The 13140-nt window shown below is 47.8% G+C and overlaps 1 protein-coding gene across 4 annotated transcripts in view; it reads left to right on the top strand.

Annotated features, from left to right (window-relative positions):
• Window positions 1-13140, top strand: part of PLEKHG4 (pleckstrin homology and RhoGEF domain containing G4) — a 90949-nt gene that overhangs the window by 12919 nt on the left and 64890 nt on the right. For all 4 annotated transcript variants that reach the window (XM_032985350.2, XM_032985348.2, XM_032985349.2 and 1 more), the window contains exons 2-3: window positions 2570-2767; window positions 9941-12104. In XM_032985350.2, coding sequence (XP_032841241.2) covers window positions 2570-2767; window positions 9941-12104 — 2362 coding nt within the window. The remainder of the gene's footprint in view (window positions 1-2569; window positions 2768-9940; window positions 12105-13140) is intronic.

Genomic DNA, 13140 nt, shown 5'->3' with positions numbered 1-13140 from the left:
GGGACATTGTTGTCAAATGCTACCAGCAGTAATGCTACTGTGATACTGCCCAAGCTCATGGCTGGTGCCAGCTGGGAGAGGACCTGTCAAGGCCAGTTTAATCTGACCAGGGCACAGACGCTGGGACAGGTTGCTGTCAGCAGAGATTACTGGAGCTGTGCTCACCTTCACCTGGCTGCTCTTGGCCTCTGTCATTTCACAAGAGTGTGCGAGAACAACGATGTTCAGTGTGCTATATCAATAGTTAGCAATATTTTTAATATGTCCAATTGTAAGAGGCTTTGTGTTGGGCTTGGTACCCAGTTCCCTACCCTACAGCCTCCTCCATGCCTTTTTTAGCAGGTCCAGAATACCATGTAAAGGGAACATTTCTTGTTTAGGCTGTCTTCTTGGGTCTGTACAACTCATCTCACAGTTCCTATTGGTCTGCTTTCTCCTATATTTCCCAAAATCTAATGAGTTCTCCCCTTGGGCCCTACGGGGGATGTTTTCTCTTGACCTCTGCAGTACCTAGTGGAAGACTTTCCCTGAAGACCTGTTCCTGCAGAGAAGGAAGTGCCTGGGAACTTCCAGGCTTTCAATTTCAATTAATGGAGTAAAAGTTGTGGTTTTATATTGTTCTTTTTTGAGTGGAAAGAAGCTTGTTTAAAACAGCCTTCCCCTCCCATTTAGGACTGGGGTTAAATGCTTGGTCCTACCATTCAACGCTTGGGAGTATGCATATAGACCTCCTGCTTTTTGAGTCCTTGGGTTAAGAATATGAAAAATAGCTCCTCAACCGCTTTTTATCTGGTTGCATTGACCTTGAGGGGCATTGCAGGAGGCAGCTGGTCTCTCAGAAGAGTTGCAAACACTTTAGGAGCCTGCTGCTGTTTAGCCTAGCTTGTTGCTGACATCAGGAAAAACAGCAGAAAAAGTAATGAAGCAGTGCCATGCCACAGGCAGCGTGTGGTTTGCTTGTCACCCACGTTCTGCCAGCTGGGTGCAGGCAGGGATTGTGGAGACATTGCCTAGGCGTCCTCATCTCTCCTGTGCAATCCCCCAGGCTGTCCTACAAGAAGGCTTTACAACAGAGCAGAGAGCTTATAGTGTGCTTAAAGCACCCAGCCCTCTGAGGGAGGAATTTAAAGACCGTTGAGCTGCAAGAGATGGGAAGGCTTGTGTGAGGAGCATCATCTCTGCTCTGGCTGCAGGTTGGTTCAGGCTCGCTTTGAGACTGTTGCATTTTCTCCAGCCAGTGGAGGTATTTGGAGCCATTAATATGTGCTTCCTTGGAGTGCAAGAGTTGAAATGGTTTGCTTCCTTCTGATCCCTTCATCCTACTGTTCCCCGGTGGCGGTGTAAGCTGTTGTGGCACAGCTTTGTTTAAGTTTCTCTCCCGATCTTGCTGTGGGACTGAGGTATGTTTTCAGGCATGTCCATGCAGCTGTTCCTGTTCTGCAGCAGGCTGTCGGACTTCTGGGCCAGCGGCTGAAATGCTTTTCTTGTCTCTAGTGAAGGGAGGTGGATTTAGATTAGATGAGGATCTGGCCAGACACCTGAGTAAACTTTCATTTGGTTTTGTAGCAAAACTCACTCCCACTGGCTGTAAGTTAGCCAGAGGGGTCCCTTCTAAAATAGAAAGAAAGGAGCGATCCTGATCCTCTCTCCAGATGTGTACAGATTTTTTTTTTTATTATTATATTTTTGGCAAGCCCTCTTGATTTACACCCATGTGGCAGATCAGAATTTGGCCTCTAGCACTGGAATTGGTCCTGACGCTGTGGGCAGGCTCTGGCTGGCAGGCTCCCCCGAATGAAGGTGGAAATAGGGAAGCCATCACCTCCGATCCCCAGGCAGGAAACGGGCATCCAACGTATCGACGCGCGTTCTCAGGCACCAAAGGCCACCCTGTTCACACGCAGTCTGCGGATCCTGTTGTGAGGCATCTCTCGCTGCGGAAAATCCCTGGTTCCCAGAGTGAGCCTTTCATCAGAGGCAAACAGCTTTCAATAATGAGGAATTGCACTGGTGAGCAGCTTTCCCCAGTACCAAACAGCTCCGGCGGCTTATCCTGTGCAGGGATTTCAGAGCACAGCAGGCTGAGGAGCTTCTGTCCCACTGTAGTCCCTGCAACTCCCCTTAGCCCAGAGGAGCGTGACACTGGGCTTTAATGTACCCAAGCGCTGGCCGGCATCTCCAGCCCCGAGTATCGGAACCACGGGGCCTGCCGAGCTGTCCACCCCATGATACTCTCGCTCGCTCGCACGCACTCACGTGCTGCGGTAATGGTTTAATAGCAGCCCCACCCAGCGCAGTCAGGAGAAGGACTTGCTGCGTAAGCAAAAGCTGGGGAATCTCGCCGCTGTGCACAGCACTCTGCGAGCACTCCACTGGCGTTTTGGGAGCGCTTTTTTTTTGTGTTTACCTGGAATCGCCGGTGCCAAAAGAAGCTAGAAAGGAGAGCAGTTTGCTCCTTTGATCTTCCCTCCTCCTGCATTTGGAGGTGGCTGCGCTCCTGGGTGTAGGGCTCATCAGGGCGCCGGGGCGTAGCGTGCTGTGGTACCACTAACGCTTTCTCTCTTGGCAGGACTCGGAGTCGCTGGACGGTTGCATTCAGAGTACGTTATCAGCACTCTACCCTCCGTTTGAGGCTACCGCAGCCACTGTTCTGTGCCAAGTTTTTGATGTGGTGGAGAAGACGTACCGTGGGGATGGACTGCGCTACCTCATAGACTTCCTGATTCCAGCCAAGCACATCCTGCAGTGCATTCAGCAGGATGCCTGTGTGAGTACATCATGCTCTCTAAGGCCTGCGAAGGCTTTCTTGGAGAGCTTTTCTTCTCCTCTCGTATGTAAAATGGCTGGCAAAAAGTGCTTGCCAAGTGTATGGCAGCCTAGGTGGGAGGGCAGGCAGACAATCAGGAAACAGTTGAAAAATTGTTATTGAAGCTTAACCGTGCAGAGATCAGCTATGCAGCTGTGCCTTCACCTTCCATAACCAGGAACACCAAACAGAAGGCTTAAGGGATTCAGAGGAAGAGGTTTAGAGAAGCGTTTGCTGGATATATCTGACTCGGGTGGCTTCTAACCCCAGCCGCTCCCTGGCCCTGTGGATGAAGCTGTTGGGCTCCCGCCGCTGGCAGGAGGACGTGTGGGGCAAAATGCTGCCAGTCAGTGTTTTTCCCAGAACTCCAGCTCCCCTTTGATGGTTGCTGGAACAGTCGCAAGGCTCAGTAGCCCCGAGGAGTCACGTTACATTTTCTGCCAGAACGAGTCCAAGATTAACGTGCTTTACTGTTGGGAGTCTAAAATGTTAGAAACGATGAGTCAAATGCCTCCATCACAAACTTGGCTCGTAGTCTGCAAGATGAAAAAAAAAAAAAAAACAAAAAACAAAACACCCCAACAACCTAAACTAGGGTTTGTTCTAGCCTTTTTTGTCTCTGAACCTAGAGGGGGTGTGTGGCCAGACTTTCGATAAAAGTCCTCGTAGTGGAGGGCTAGGGGCTTCTGGGAGGAGGAAAAATGTTAAATAGAAGCTGAAATAGGCAGTTTCTCATTTGTCTCAAGGAGGGAAAATGCTGGGGGGAAAAGACCCATCGCATAGGATGGATCCACGTAACAACCCCTGGGAGCTGGTCACCTTGCGAGTGTTTTGGTGGAGTGTTTGTTCCACCGCGTTGTCACCAGGTTTCAGCTTGGTGCCAGCCGTGTCTTCGTGAGCCCGGGAAGAACCAAGGTTATGCGTAGACTTTGGGGAGCTGCTCTCTCTCGCCCTAAACACTCGAATAGGAATTATTCCATTGGTATCTCTAGTTTCTAATTCAGTGGTGCATCGCGTGGTTTTTCCCCTTTAAAGAAACAAAAGGCTTTTAGCTTGTATGAACTGGTAATTATCGCAAGATGTTTCACGGCTTTTCCCAAAACCGCCTTCCTTACTGAAGAAGGCAAGGTAGCAATTTCCCCACTCCCTGAGCTCTCGGCAGCTTCCAAGTGCCCGGCGGTGCCCTGGGCAGGTGAGGGAAGGGAAGGGAAAGGAGGGGAAGGGAAGCAGCCTGGCTCGTGCACGGAGCCTGCTGCTGGCTGGAGGTCCTCTGCCCCTGTGGCGCAGGGAAGCGGGGCCCCAAATGCTGCTCTCCCAAAGGGGAGGTGTTCGGGGCGGTGAGAAGGTGACCTGCAGGAAGGGTGCCAGGGCGGGGGTCTGCAGGGCGGTGAGGGGGGGTCCGACCCTCCCTGGGCAGCCACACAGCCCCCACAGGCCATGGCTGCCCCAGGGCAGGGGTGAGGTGGCAGGGAGGGCCTTGCGCTGCCTGGCAGCCAATGGGAGGACAGCTGCGGCTGCGGCAGCCAATGGGAGCATGGGCCTGCCTTGATGGGCATGGTGGCTTTGGCTGAGCTGGAGTCTGTTGGAGCGGGGGTGGGGGGGGTGGGGACGTGCCGTTGAGGCTGTGGAACCTGAGGCGGGAGAGGTGTGAGGGCGGTGAGTGCTGGGGGCCCAGAGGCGGGAGAGGTGTGAGGGTGGTGGTGTTGGGGGCCCTGAGGCGGGAGAGGTGTGAGGGCGGTGGTGTTGGGAGCTCTGAGGAGGAAGGTGTGAGGGTGCTGGGGGCCCTGAGGTGGGAGAGGTGTGAGGGCGGTGGGTGCTGGGGGCCCTGAGGAGGGAGAGGTGTGAGGGTGATGGGTGCTGGGGGCCCCGAGGCAGGTGAAGTGTGAGGGTGGTGGGCTCTGGAGGAGCTCAGGGTGCTGGCAGCCCCCTAGGCTGGTCTGGAGCATGGGCCTGGAGGGGCATAGAGGCAAGGGGGCTGGTGGTGGCTGAGGTGTCCTGTTGGAGGGTGAACCAGTATGATGGTCCTACACATGCAGCACTGTTTGAGGAGGGGGTGCAGGGGCAGGAGCTGTGCTTGGATCCATCCTCCTGTCACAGGCCCAGGAATAGGGAAGGGCTCGGGGCCTGCCTGGAACTCCCTGGCCGGCTCAGGAGCCACAAGGTGCAGGGCTGATAGGGGTGGTAGGGCAGCCACCCCCAGTGAGGGGCTGCCCAGGGCTCATCATTAGCTATTGGGGTCTTTTGCTGAGTTGTGACGTGTCAGGGAGAGCAGGCAGCAAGAGGCAGAGTGCAGGCACAGGCCTCTCAAAGGGCACAGCTGGGTGTCCTGAGCCTTTCCTCCTTGCTTGTGACCCCTTCTGGCCCCAACTTGTGATTTTGTACTTCCAGAGTGACAATACAGGGAGCTCAAGGGAAGCTCTACGAACCTTATACTGTCTTTAGAGGCGGGCCCAGGCTATTCCATATTTCATTCAGAAGTCTGCTTGTCTGAATTTTTATTGCTGAAAGTTCTTTCTTTCATTTGTTGTGGACTCCTCTTCCCCAAACCTCCACTGTGTGCCCCTTCTTTTGTCTTCACTGTCTGAAGTCACAGGAGTATTTCTTGTTACTTGCTCTTTAAGAGTTTTGTCTGCTTTTTAGAGAGTCTAAACAAAAGCAATGTTTCCTCCTTGTTTTGTAGTTCAGCTGGTCCATGTGAGCTTTTCCTAAGGGGTGAAAAAAAAGTAACTCCTGTCTGAATGGCTACTGTAGGAATTTTTGAGTGCACTAAATCTTTTTCTCAGCCTCTGCAGTGACAGAAGTGTAAGTGGCTTCATGAAATATTTGACAAGATCATAGGCTTCAGCTTGGTGTATTAAAATCAATAGCCTGTATGTGATCCCCCAGGGGCTGGAGAGGGGTGTGTGGAGGGCTGTGCCAAGGATCTGTCTCTGCTCAGCACAGAATAAGAAACCAGGTTTTGCTTCTGGCTTTCCAGTGACATCCTGAGCTAAATGGGCTGTTGGTCTGTTCCAGCCCAGCCATCCCCATAGCTCTGGGAGCTGCCATCTTTGTCGATGGTGCCCAGCTCTTCTCTCAGAGGCAACTTTATTCCTGGCTGCAACCACTGAGTGTTGTGTCTGTTCCTGGCACTCCTCAGGCAAGCCTGGTTTGGCTCGGTAGTGATTGGACACGAGAAGAGCACATACTTGAGCCTCAAAGTGAAATGTTGACTGAAATAAGCTTCTTCACGTAATCTTCCCTTTGAAGGTGCCTTTTAGGAGCAGGAGCAGCAGGAGGATGCTCCACTTCTAAAGTTCTGAAATGTTTAGCCTGTTGAAGGACTTACATTCCTGCTTGGACATTACTCTAGCTCTTGCTGCAGTCTAGACTGTGTCTTTCTTGGGTTTTTCAGGAACTTCAATGCCTTCTGTGTTTTGCTGAGTTTTTTTCCACTTGTCAGTAGGCAGACAGGTCATCTAAGTGGTGAGGTTTGGTTTTGGATTTCTTAATACACGAATGGCCTCCAGATAGGTTACTCTGCATCCAGGTTTTCACAGAAACTCTGTGTCAGGTAGGTGCGGATGGAATTCAGCTTTATGTTTACACTACTGCTGATGATGTGTCTCACTTTTCAGTCATATAAACTATTTGTAGTAGTTTAGAAACTGATCTTTTATTTTTTTTTATCTGCCTCTTCTTCCCTCCAAAGGCACTTGGAACAGATGGCCTTAATGTACCTGCTAGGAAATATTCTAATGGCAGAAGAAGGGTTGATGTTGTCTGGTGTAGGGTGCAATGGTATAATCTCTTCTGGTTTTGTTTAAAACCTTGTGAACAAAATATTTGGCTTGGGCACCTACTGTAAGAAATATACGGTACCTTGGTCAACACAGCTTGTGAGTCTTGAGCTTGGTGGAAAAGTCAGTGAAGTACATACAGCCTGAGACTTGCTGAAGCCAGTTGCAACTTCTGCAAACTGTGTGCTGCAATAGGAGGTCTTGGTTTGCTGAATTTAATTATGCTGTGTAAGGAACTAGCTGGTAGAGGCGTCTGTGTCTTAGAGACCAGAAAGCTAAGAACATAAGACTACCTTTGAGGAAGGTATGAGTAACTGTGTTAGTTTATAGGGCTTTTAAACTCAAGAGAAAAGAAAGGGAGGTGGGTCTGCTCTTAGTCCAAGGTTAGAATATAAAGGTAACGTTAATACGATCCTTCAAAAAAATGAAAACTAAAGTAAGACTCAGTTTAGTAGTGATACAGCATGTAGGCACAACAGTAGGGCAGTTGCACTGAGTGAAAAGAAATAACACTGCCATGACTGAGATAGATACAGGATTGACTATGTCAAGGAAAAGGGACTGGCATGTCTCCATCCTGGAATATGGAAGAAGTTACCATGTAATGCTGAATGTCTGATAGCAGGGATTTTTATTGAATCTGTTAAGTCAGGAATAGTAACAAAATACAGAGAACAAGCTGAGTGTACAACAACATGCACTGAGCAAGGACTGAATGAACTGACCCATTAAAAACTGGATAACATTTTTTCATGTGGTTTGCTTCATGTCAGGTAGCGTAAGACTAGCCTTTTTCATAAACCAGCTCTGTCTAGAGAGAAAAAAATTGGATTGTTTAATCTCTTCTGTAAAGGTTTTAGTATGGAGTCATATGGAAAATTAATTACTGTGTCAAAGGGATGGAGGTTTGTGCAAGCCATTGCAAGATGGGTGACAAACTGGTGAAAGGGACGGTGTTTGTACTGCAGTGGAAACTGAGTTGGAGACAGGAGTCGCAAGACACACATGCATGACCTTGGCATAAAAAGTAAGAATATGCATATGAGAGAGATTTGTGATGAAACCAATCTGAGAGACATGAGCAGTAACCTCAAGGAGAAGGGTGATAAATGTATTGCACAAGATGAGCTCTAAAACTTTGTACTTAAGTTTTTATAACGGTAGATGCGGAGGACAAGCATGTGCCTCCACAAATTAATAGGCAGAATTTCTGTTGTGAACTAGGGTTCTGCAGTTTGGAAAGAAAAACTAGAAGGTGACTGGATTACTGTAGGGGCATGACTGGAAGAGAAGTGTTAGCTTAGCTTTAAGGGATGCTTCTAGCACAGTTGGGAAGTGTTGGTGCCATTATATGTAGTGTTTTGCAATGCTTAGCACAATGTAAAAGTACAACAAAGAAATGTGTTATTTTTGAAAATAAAAAAGCATCACTAAGGAGGTGCTTCAGGCAGGCCTATGAGATTATCAAGGGAGATGTGCTAAGGTGATGTGACATGGCTTAATAATTTTAAGCAATGGGAACACATCCAGAGAATAGGCTCCAGGGTTGAGGAGGAGGAATTACTGAATCTGAAGGAGGATTTGGGCTTCCAAGCCTTTGAGCAACTTTGCATCAGGTGCAGTGAAGGTGAGAAACCTGCCTGGACTGAAGGTAGAGCTTGGTGACCATTGGAAAGAAATTACTTGATGCCATTACCTGTTGTTTTGAGGTGTGTGAGGATCCAGGAGGTTCCTTCCAATTCTGTGTTTTCTCAGCTATATGGCAAAATATTTGAATTAAAGTATTTTCTTCTTCCATCCGTCTCGCCTGCAGAATACAGCGTTTTTATAAATTGCTTTCTCTGTCAAGACTTCCATGTGACCATGTAAGAAAAACATGGTAAAATGTCTGCAGTCTAATGCTGCCAATAGTAAAGTCTTTGGGCTTCCAGATGACAGCTTTCTAATTTAAGTATTGCATCTGATACAGGTGAATCCTACCTAACCCTTGTCCTGACAGAGAAAGATGAAATTAGTCATGAAACCAATGGCTTATGTCATGGCTCAATTTAAATCTTACTTTACCCAAGCAGAAGCAAGTTCAAAGCAGTGATTTTTATTTTTTTGAAGTGGTGATAAAGCTGTAAATAATTGAGTCAAGTCAGTTCAGCCATGAAACTTCACTTCTTTTATTTGATTGGGATTTGTCTGAGACTTGTCCCGAGTGCTGCTGCATTTTGGGAACAAGGAAATCTCTGGTATGTTAAGTGTTGTTCCTGTCAGCTTGCTGATGGGACTTGCTTTCTTTCTCTGTAGTTCTGCTATGCTTTCCTCGTTTGCTGCCTTCTTTCTCCTGCTTTGTCTTCCCAGTATCTCCTCCTGTTGACTGGTCAGTTGCAGCCATCTCTTGCTGCTGCATCTCATGTAACTTGTCTCCACCTGTCATGCATAGGCTCTTAATGGCACCAGATGAGTGATGCTTTTTGCCTGGCTGCATGCTCTTCAATTTGGTTTAATGAAAATTAGGTGGAACATGCTCAATACTTCAGCAAAGCATGTTAGGGAAAAAACCAAGTCCTCAGACATACCTTGGCATTTTCATTCCGCCTTCCCTCATCAGCAAAGCTTTTCATTACCTCCCTTCCAGCAGACTTCAGTCTGAAGACCCAACACTGCCTCATCAGAGAAAAGACACTTTGTAGTGCCAGGCTGACTGGCGGCATCCTGTGCAATGAGCTTTCTGCATCTACAGCCTCCTTCTGGCAGGTTGGTATTGGGTGCACCCGGTACAACCTAGAGCTCACCGTGGATGCCCTGGAAATGATATGTATTATTTGCCACCTGCTCTATTAAGGCTGTGGATGATCTTTAGTTGAGGACAGTGGGTTTTGTCTGTGTGTTGTAAGCAGACTGCTGTCTGCCTGCCCTTCCCTGATGGCACTTGGATAGGGATGCTGTATGGTCTGAATTTTTACTTTCTTGATCAGTCCAGTCAGTCCTAATGAGTCAGAAATGAGGTAGAGACAGGGTCTCCTGGCTTGAGCCCTGGGAGGTGAGAACTCACTGGGGTTCTGGGGCTTAGACATCTGCCTGTCGGTGCTGACCCAGCTTTAAAACAGGGCTGAGACTTCTGGCAGCTCATTGGTTCATATTCAGATTCTGAGATACTGATGATTTGTGTTGGTAGCTTTTCTCATTTCTGCTTTTTAAAGAGAAGACCTCAGTGTGAAAGGCTCCCCTACACTAATAACGAAAGACCCTAAATTCAACTGTTCTATTGCTACAGCTGTGAAAGAGAAGCATTGATCTTTCTTATCCAAAAGCTTGAGCTGAGCTCTATTCCTGATGCTGAAAACACTTTCTCTTTTCTCCCTAGGTGCAGTACTGTGGCTTGCTGTTTCGCCATGAGGGCTGGCCCCTGTGTATTCATGAGAAGATTGTAGTCCAGCTGGCTTCCATTGACTGGCGAATCTTGAAGCCTGGTGACTTCTACCTGCAGGTGGTCCCCTATCTGAAGAAGTCTCCACGGATTGTACTGAAATATTTGGCAAAAGACAAGCATAATGTAGAGGAAGTTGTGATTCCAGAAGTTTCCTATACCTCTATTTTTACTCTGGAATGGTTGAGTACTTTCAATGGAGAGCGGATGGGTATAGCACTGGAAAATTGTTTACTAACCACTGATGATAAAATATTTCGTGTCCCCTGGGATAAAGTGGTTAATCCTGAATTTATTAATAAACCAAAAATAATTGAAAACAGTATCATCTCTCCAGAAATAACAGAGGGACGTTCAATTTTGTGCCTCTCCATGGACCATGCTGAATGCAGTTCACCAGACCTAAGATCTCAGTATCTACAGGAGCAAAGTCCAAATCGAGGCAACCTGGTCATTAGCAACACAGCTCCTCAGTTAAGTGAAGCTCTTGTTAATGGTGTTTGTACAAGTCCTATGCCTCAAGAGAACTTGAAAAGTGACCTTGAAGGAGAGTACGTTGAGCTGACGGAAGTTTCACTGCCCAGGTTTGGACCACAAACAGGCTCTTTAACCCAATCGTTAGCTTTAAATTATCTAACTCAGCCCAGAACACGAGTGAATGCGTCTAAAGGCAAACACAGGTTTATTGTCATTCAAGACAGTACCTACTCCAAGAACTTGATTCAGTCAGCACTTATGCAGAAGGAGCACTGTCAAATGGACACTCTGAGGACTTCTCCTACAGAAGTTCTCAAAAATGTAATTCCATTAGAAAGCGACAAAATGATGGCACATGGAGAACTGTCTCCAGAAGGTCAGCTGATATCGGGTGGTCCTGGAAACACGGGGAATAGGTTTCCTGTGGTTGAGTCTCTTGCCTGCAGTGCAGAGGATTCATCTGCAGAGCAGGAGACCCACAGCGAACACTCAGTTGATTGGCGCTATGCACTGTGCAGCTACAGCGACGTGTGTGCTGGAGATGGTGTCAACTGCAAAGCACAAATGCCAGGTGCTCCTGGAAACATGGAAGGAGAAAGTGATGGTCCCAGTGGAAATCTTGGTGTTGGAAAATCGGAGCAGAGCCCAGAAACAATTCTAGATGCTACTGCTGCTAAAAAGGAGGTGATACTGAGAGTACATGGAGAACCACTGACCGAGGGTCAAAATGAGGTGACATGGATGGATGCCTCTCCTGTGCCTGTCCTTGGGCCTTCGGGATCATGTTGCACACTGAAGGAAGGTTCTGATGTTTCTTGCCAGAATGTCAGTGAAAGTGTTGTGCCAGTCCAGGCCACTACATTGCTTGTCACAGCTGAGAGTTCAGATGTAGGTGTGGAGAGAGGCTCTCCTTCAGGGAGCATGGCAGATGTAGGAGCAGTCGGTGCGTTCTGCAGTGATCAGGAAGCAAATCTTAGTTCTCCATTAAATCCTCCAGAACAGAACCAAGGAGAAGTAGATGCATTTGAGCTGGGAAGAAGGGGCAGCCCAGAGGAAGTCAAAGAGATTGAACAAATATTGACTGTAAATGAGAATCAGACAAGTCATAGTCACTATTCTGTCAAAGCTCCTATAGATGGAGTCTTGTCAGATGGTGAAGAGCAAGAGGTCTCTGCCTGTCAACATAAGAAAGATGAAGAAGCCATACTACTCCAAGCTGCCCTGTCAGCAGAGGGTGATCAGACAGCAGAACAATTAAACACCAGTGACTCTTTGATGGGCTCTGATGCACAAGCAGAAGGCTCAAGTCAATTCAGAACCCACAGGTCTGGAGAGAGGTATGAGGAACCACAAAGACTGGCAGAAAACCAGGACAGTAAAAGTGAAGAGAACTCTGTGCTGAAACCAGAGTGTGTTGCAGTACAGGACTTGTGTGAAGGGGAGGAGAACCGGGAAAGTTTTTCTTATGGGGAAAAATCAATTACTATAGCCTTAAAAACACTGGAATCCATTGAAGAGGAACTGGAGGTTGGACCACTGTCCTCAGGACCTGCTGAGGGGCATACAGAGCCCACCATTCTGCACTCCCACCAAGAGGCAGCTCCTAGGGCATCATCTCCTAAAGGTACAGCAGTTGGATGTTTGTGTGTTTATCTGTTTGATAAGGTGGATTGAAAACAAAGTCCTCAAGAGGTACCACTGACAAGTATGTCTGCTGGGAGGCTTTGGGCTAATAGCACAAACTACAGGAAGGTGATTAAGTTGTCATTTTGTGGCTTGAAAGTAGCTTTCCCTTCATAGGTGGGTTTATTGCAGGTATTTTGTTTAATAGTTCTTTTCAAATTTACATCAGTACAGAACAAAGTTCCAGTGTAGGAGACTTCTAATTTCAGTTAATCTGATTGCTGGCTGTCTCCACCCGTTATGTTCATCGTGTGCACATTAATGGGTGCATGCAATAGGAATGCATGAGAAGAGAATGTTTAACTATGCAAGTCTTCATAGTTGAAAATTGGCTTTGGGAAGATAGTTGTGGCAAGAGAAGCAGCAGTGGATGCCACAGCAAAATACAAGCCGTGTAACATGACCTGAAGATCAACAAATGCGTGTGCTGGTAACTGATTTAAGAAGCAAACCTTGGAGTTGAGGGATTCCCCTCCTCTTCCCTCCCTTCCCCTCTGGCATGCTTTCTTTGGCTTGGTTACATTTCAAGTAGGAGCTGTTTAACTTGAGTGGGAGAGCACAGAGAAATCAAGCATTTAACTTCAACTCAAAAGATATGTTCAAGCAGGTATTGCCCAGAATTCTTGATGCCTGGGGTCCTGTGCTGGAGCCGTGCTCCTTCAGAAGGAACTGAACAGGCAATCCAGGTCTCTCTGCCTTTGGCACCAGACTGTAAGCAGGCAGTGTATAACCGCATGGACTCGTTGTTGGCTTTGTCTAGCTCTGCTGAGTCTGGAAAGATGTAGCTAGATATGCAGATCACATTGAGGAGCGTGTGTGCAGCGGGGGCGGGTGAAACATGCCATTCCAGTTCAACAGCTCTCCTTCCCTGAGACCCCTGGCTAGGAAAATTACCCAGCTTGAAATATTGGATTGAGGACTCTTGAAAGGGTCGGCGGTACAGACTCACATTGCTGGAGCGTGTCTGACCCAGTGGA

This window comes from Tyto alba, unplaced genomic scaffold, assembly GCF_018691265.1.
Source record: "Tyto alba isolate M040663 unplaced genomic scaffold, T.alba_DEE_v4.0 Super-Scaffold_26, whole genome shotgun sequence".
Classification (NCBI taxonomy): Eukaryota; Metazoa; Chordata; class Aves; order Strigiformes; family Tytonidae; genus Tyto; species Tyto alba.
Note: the sequence above shows the minus strand (reverse complement) of the source record. Positions and strands in the feature narration are given on the sequence as shown.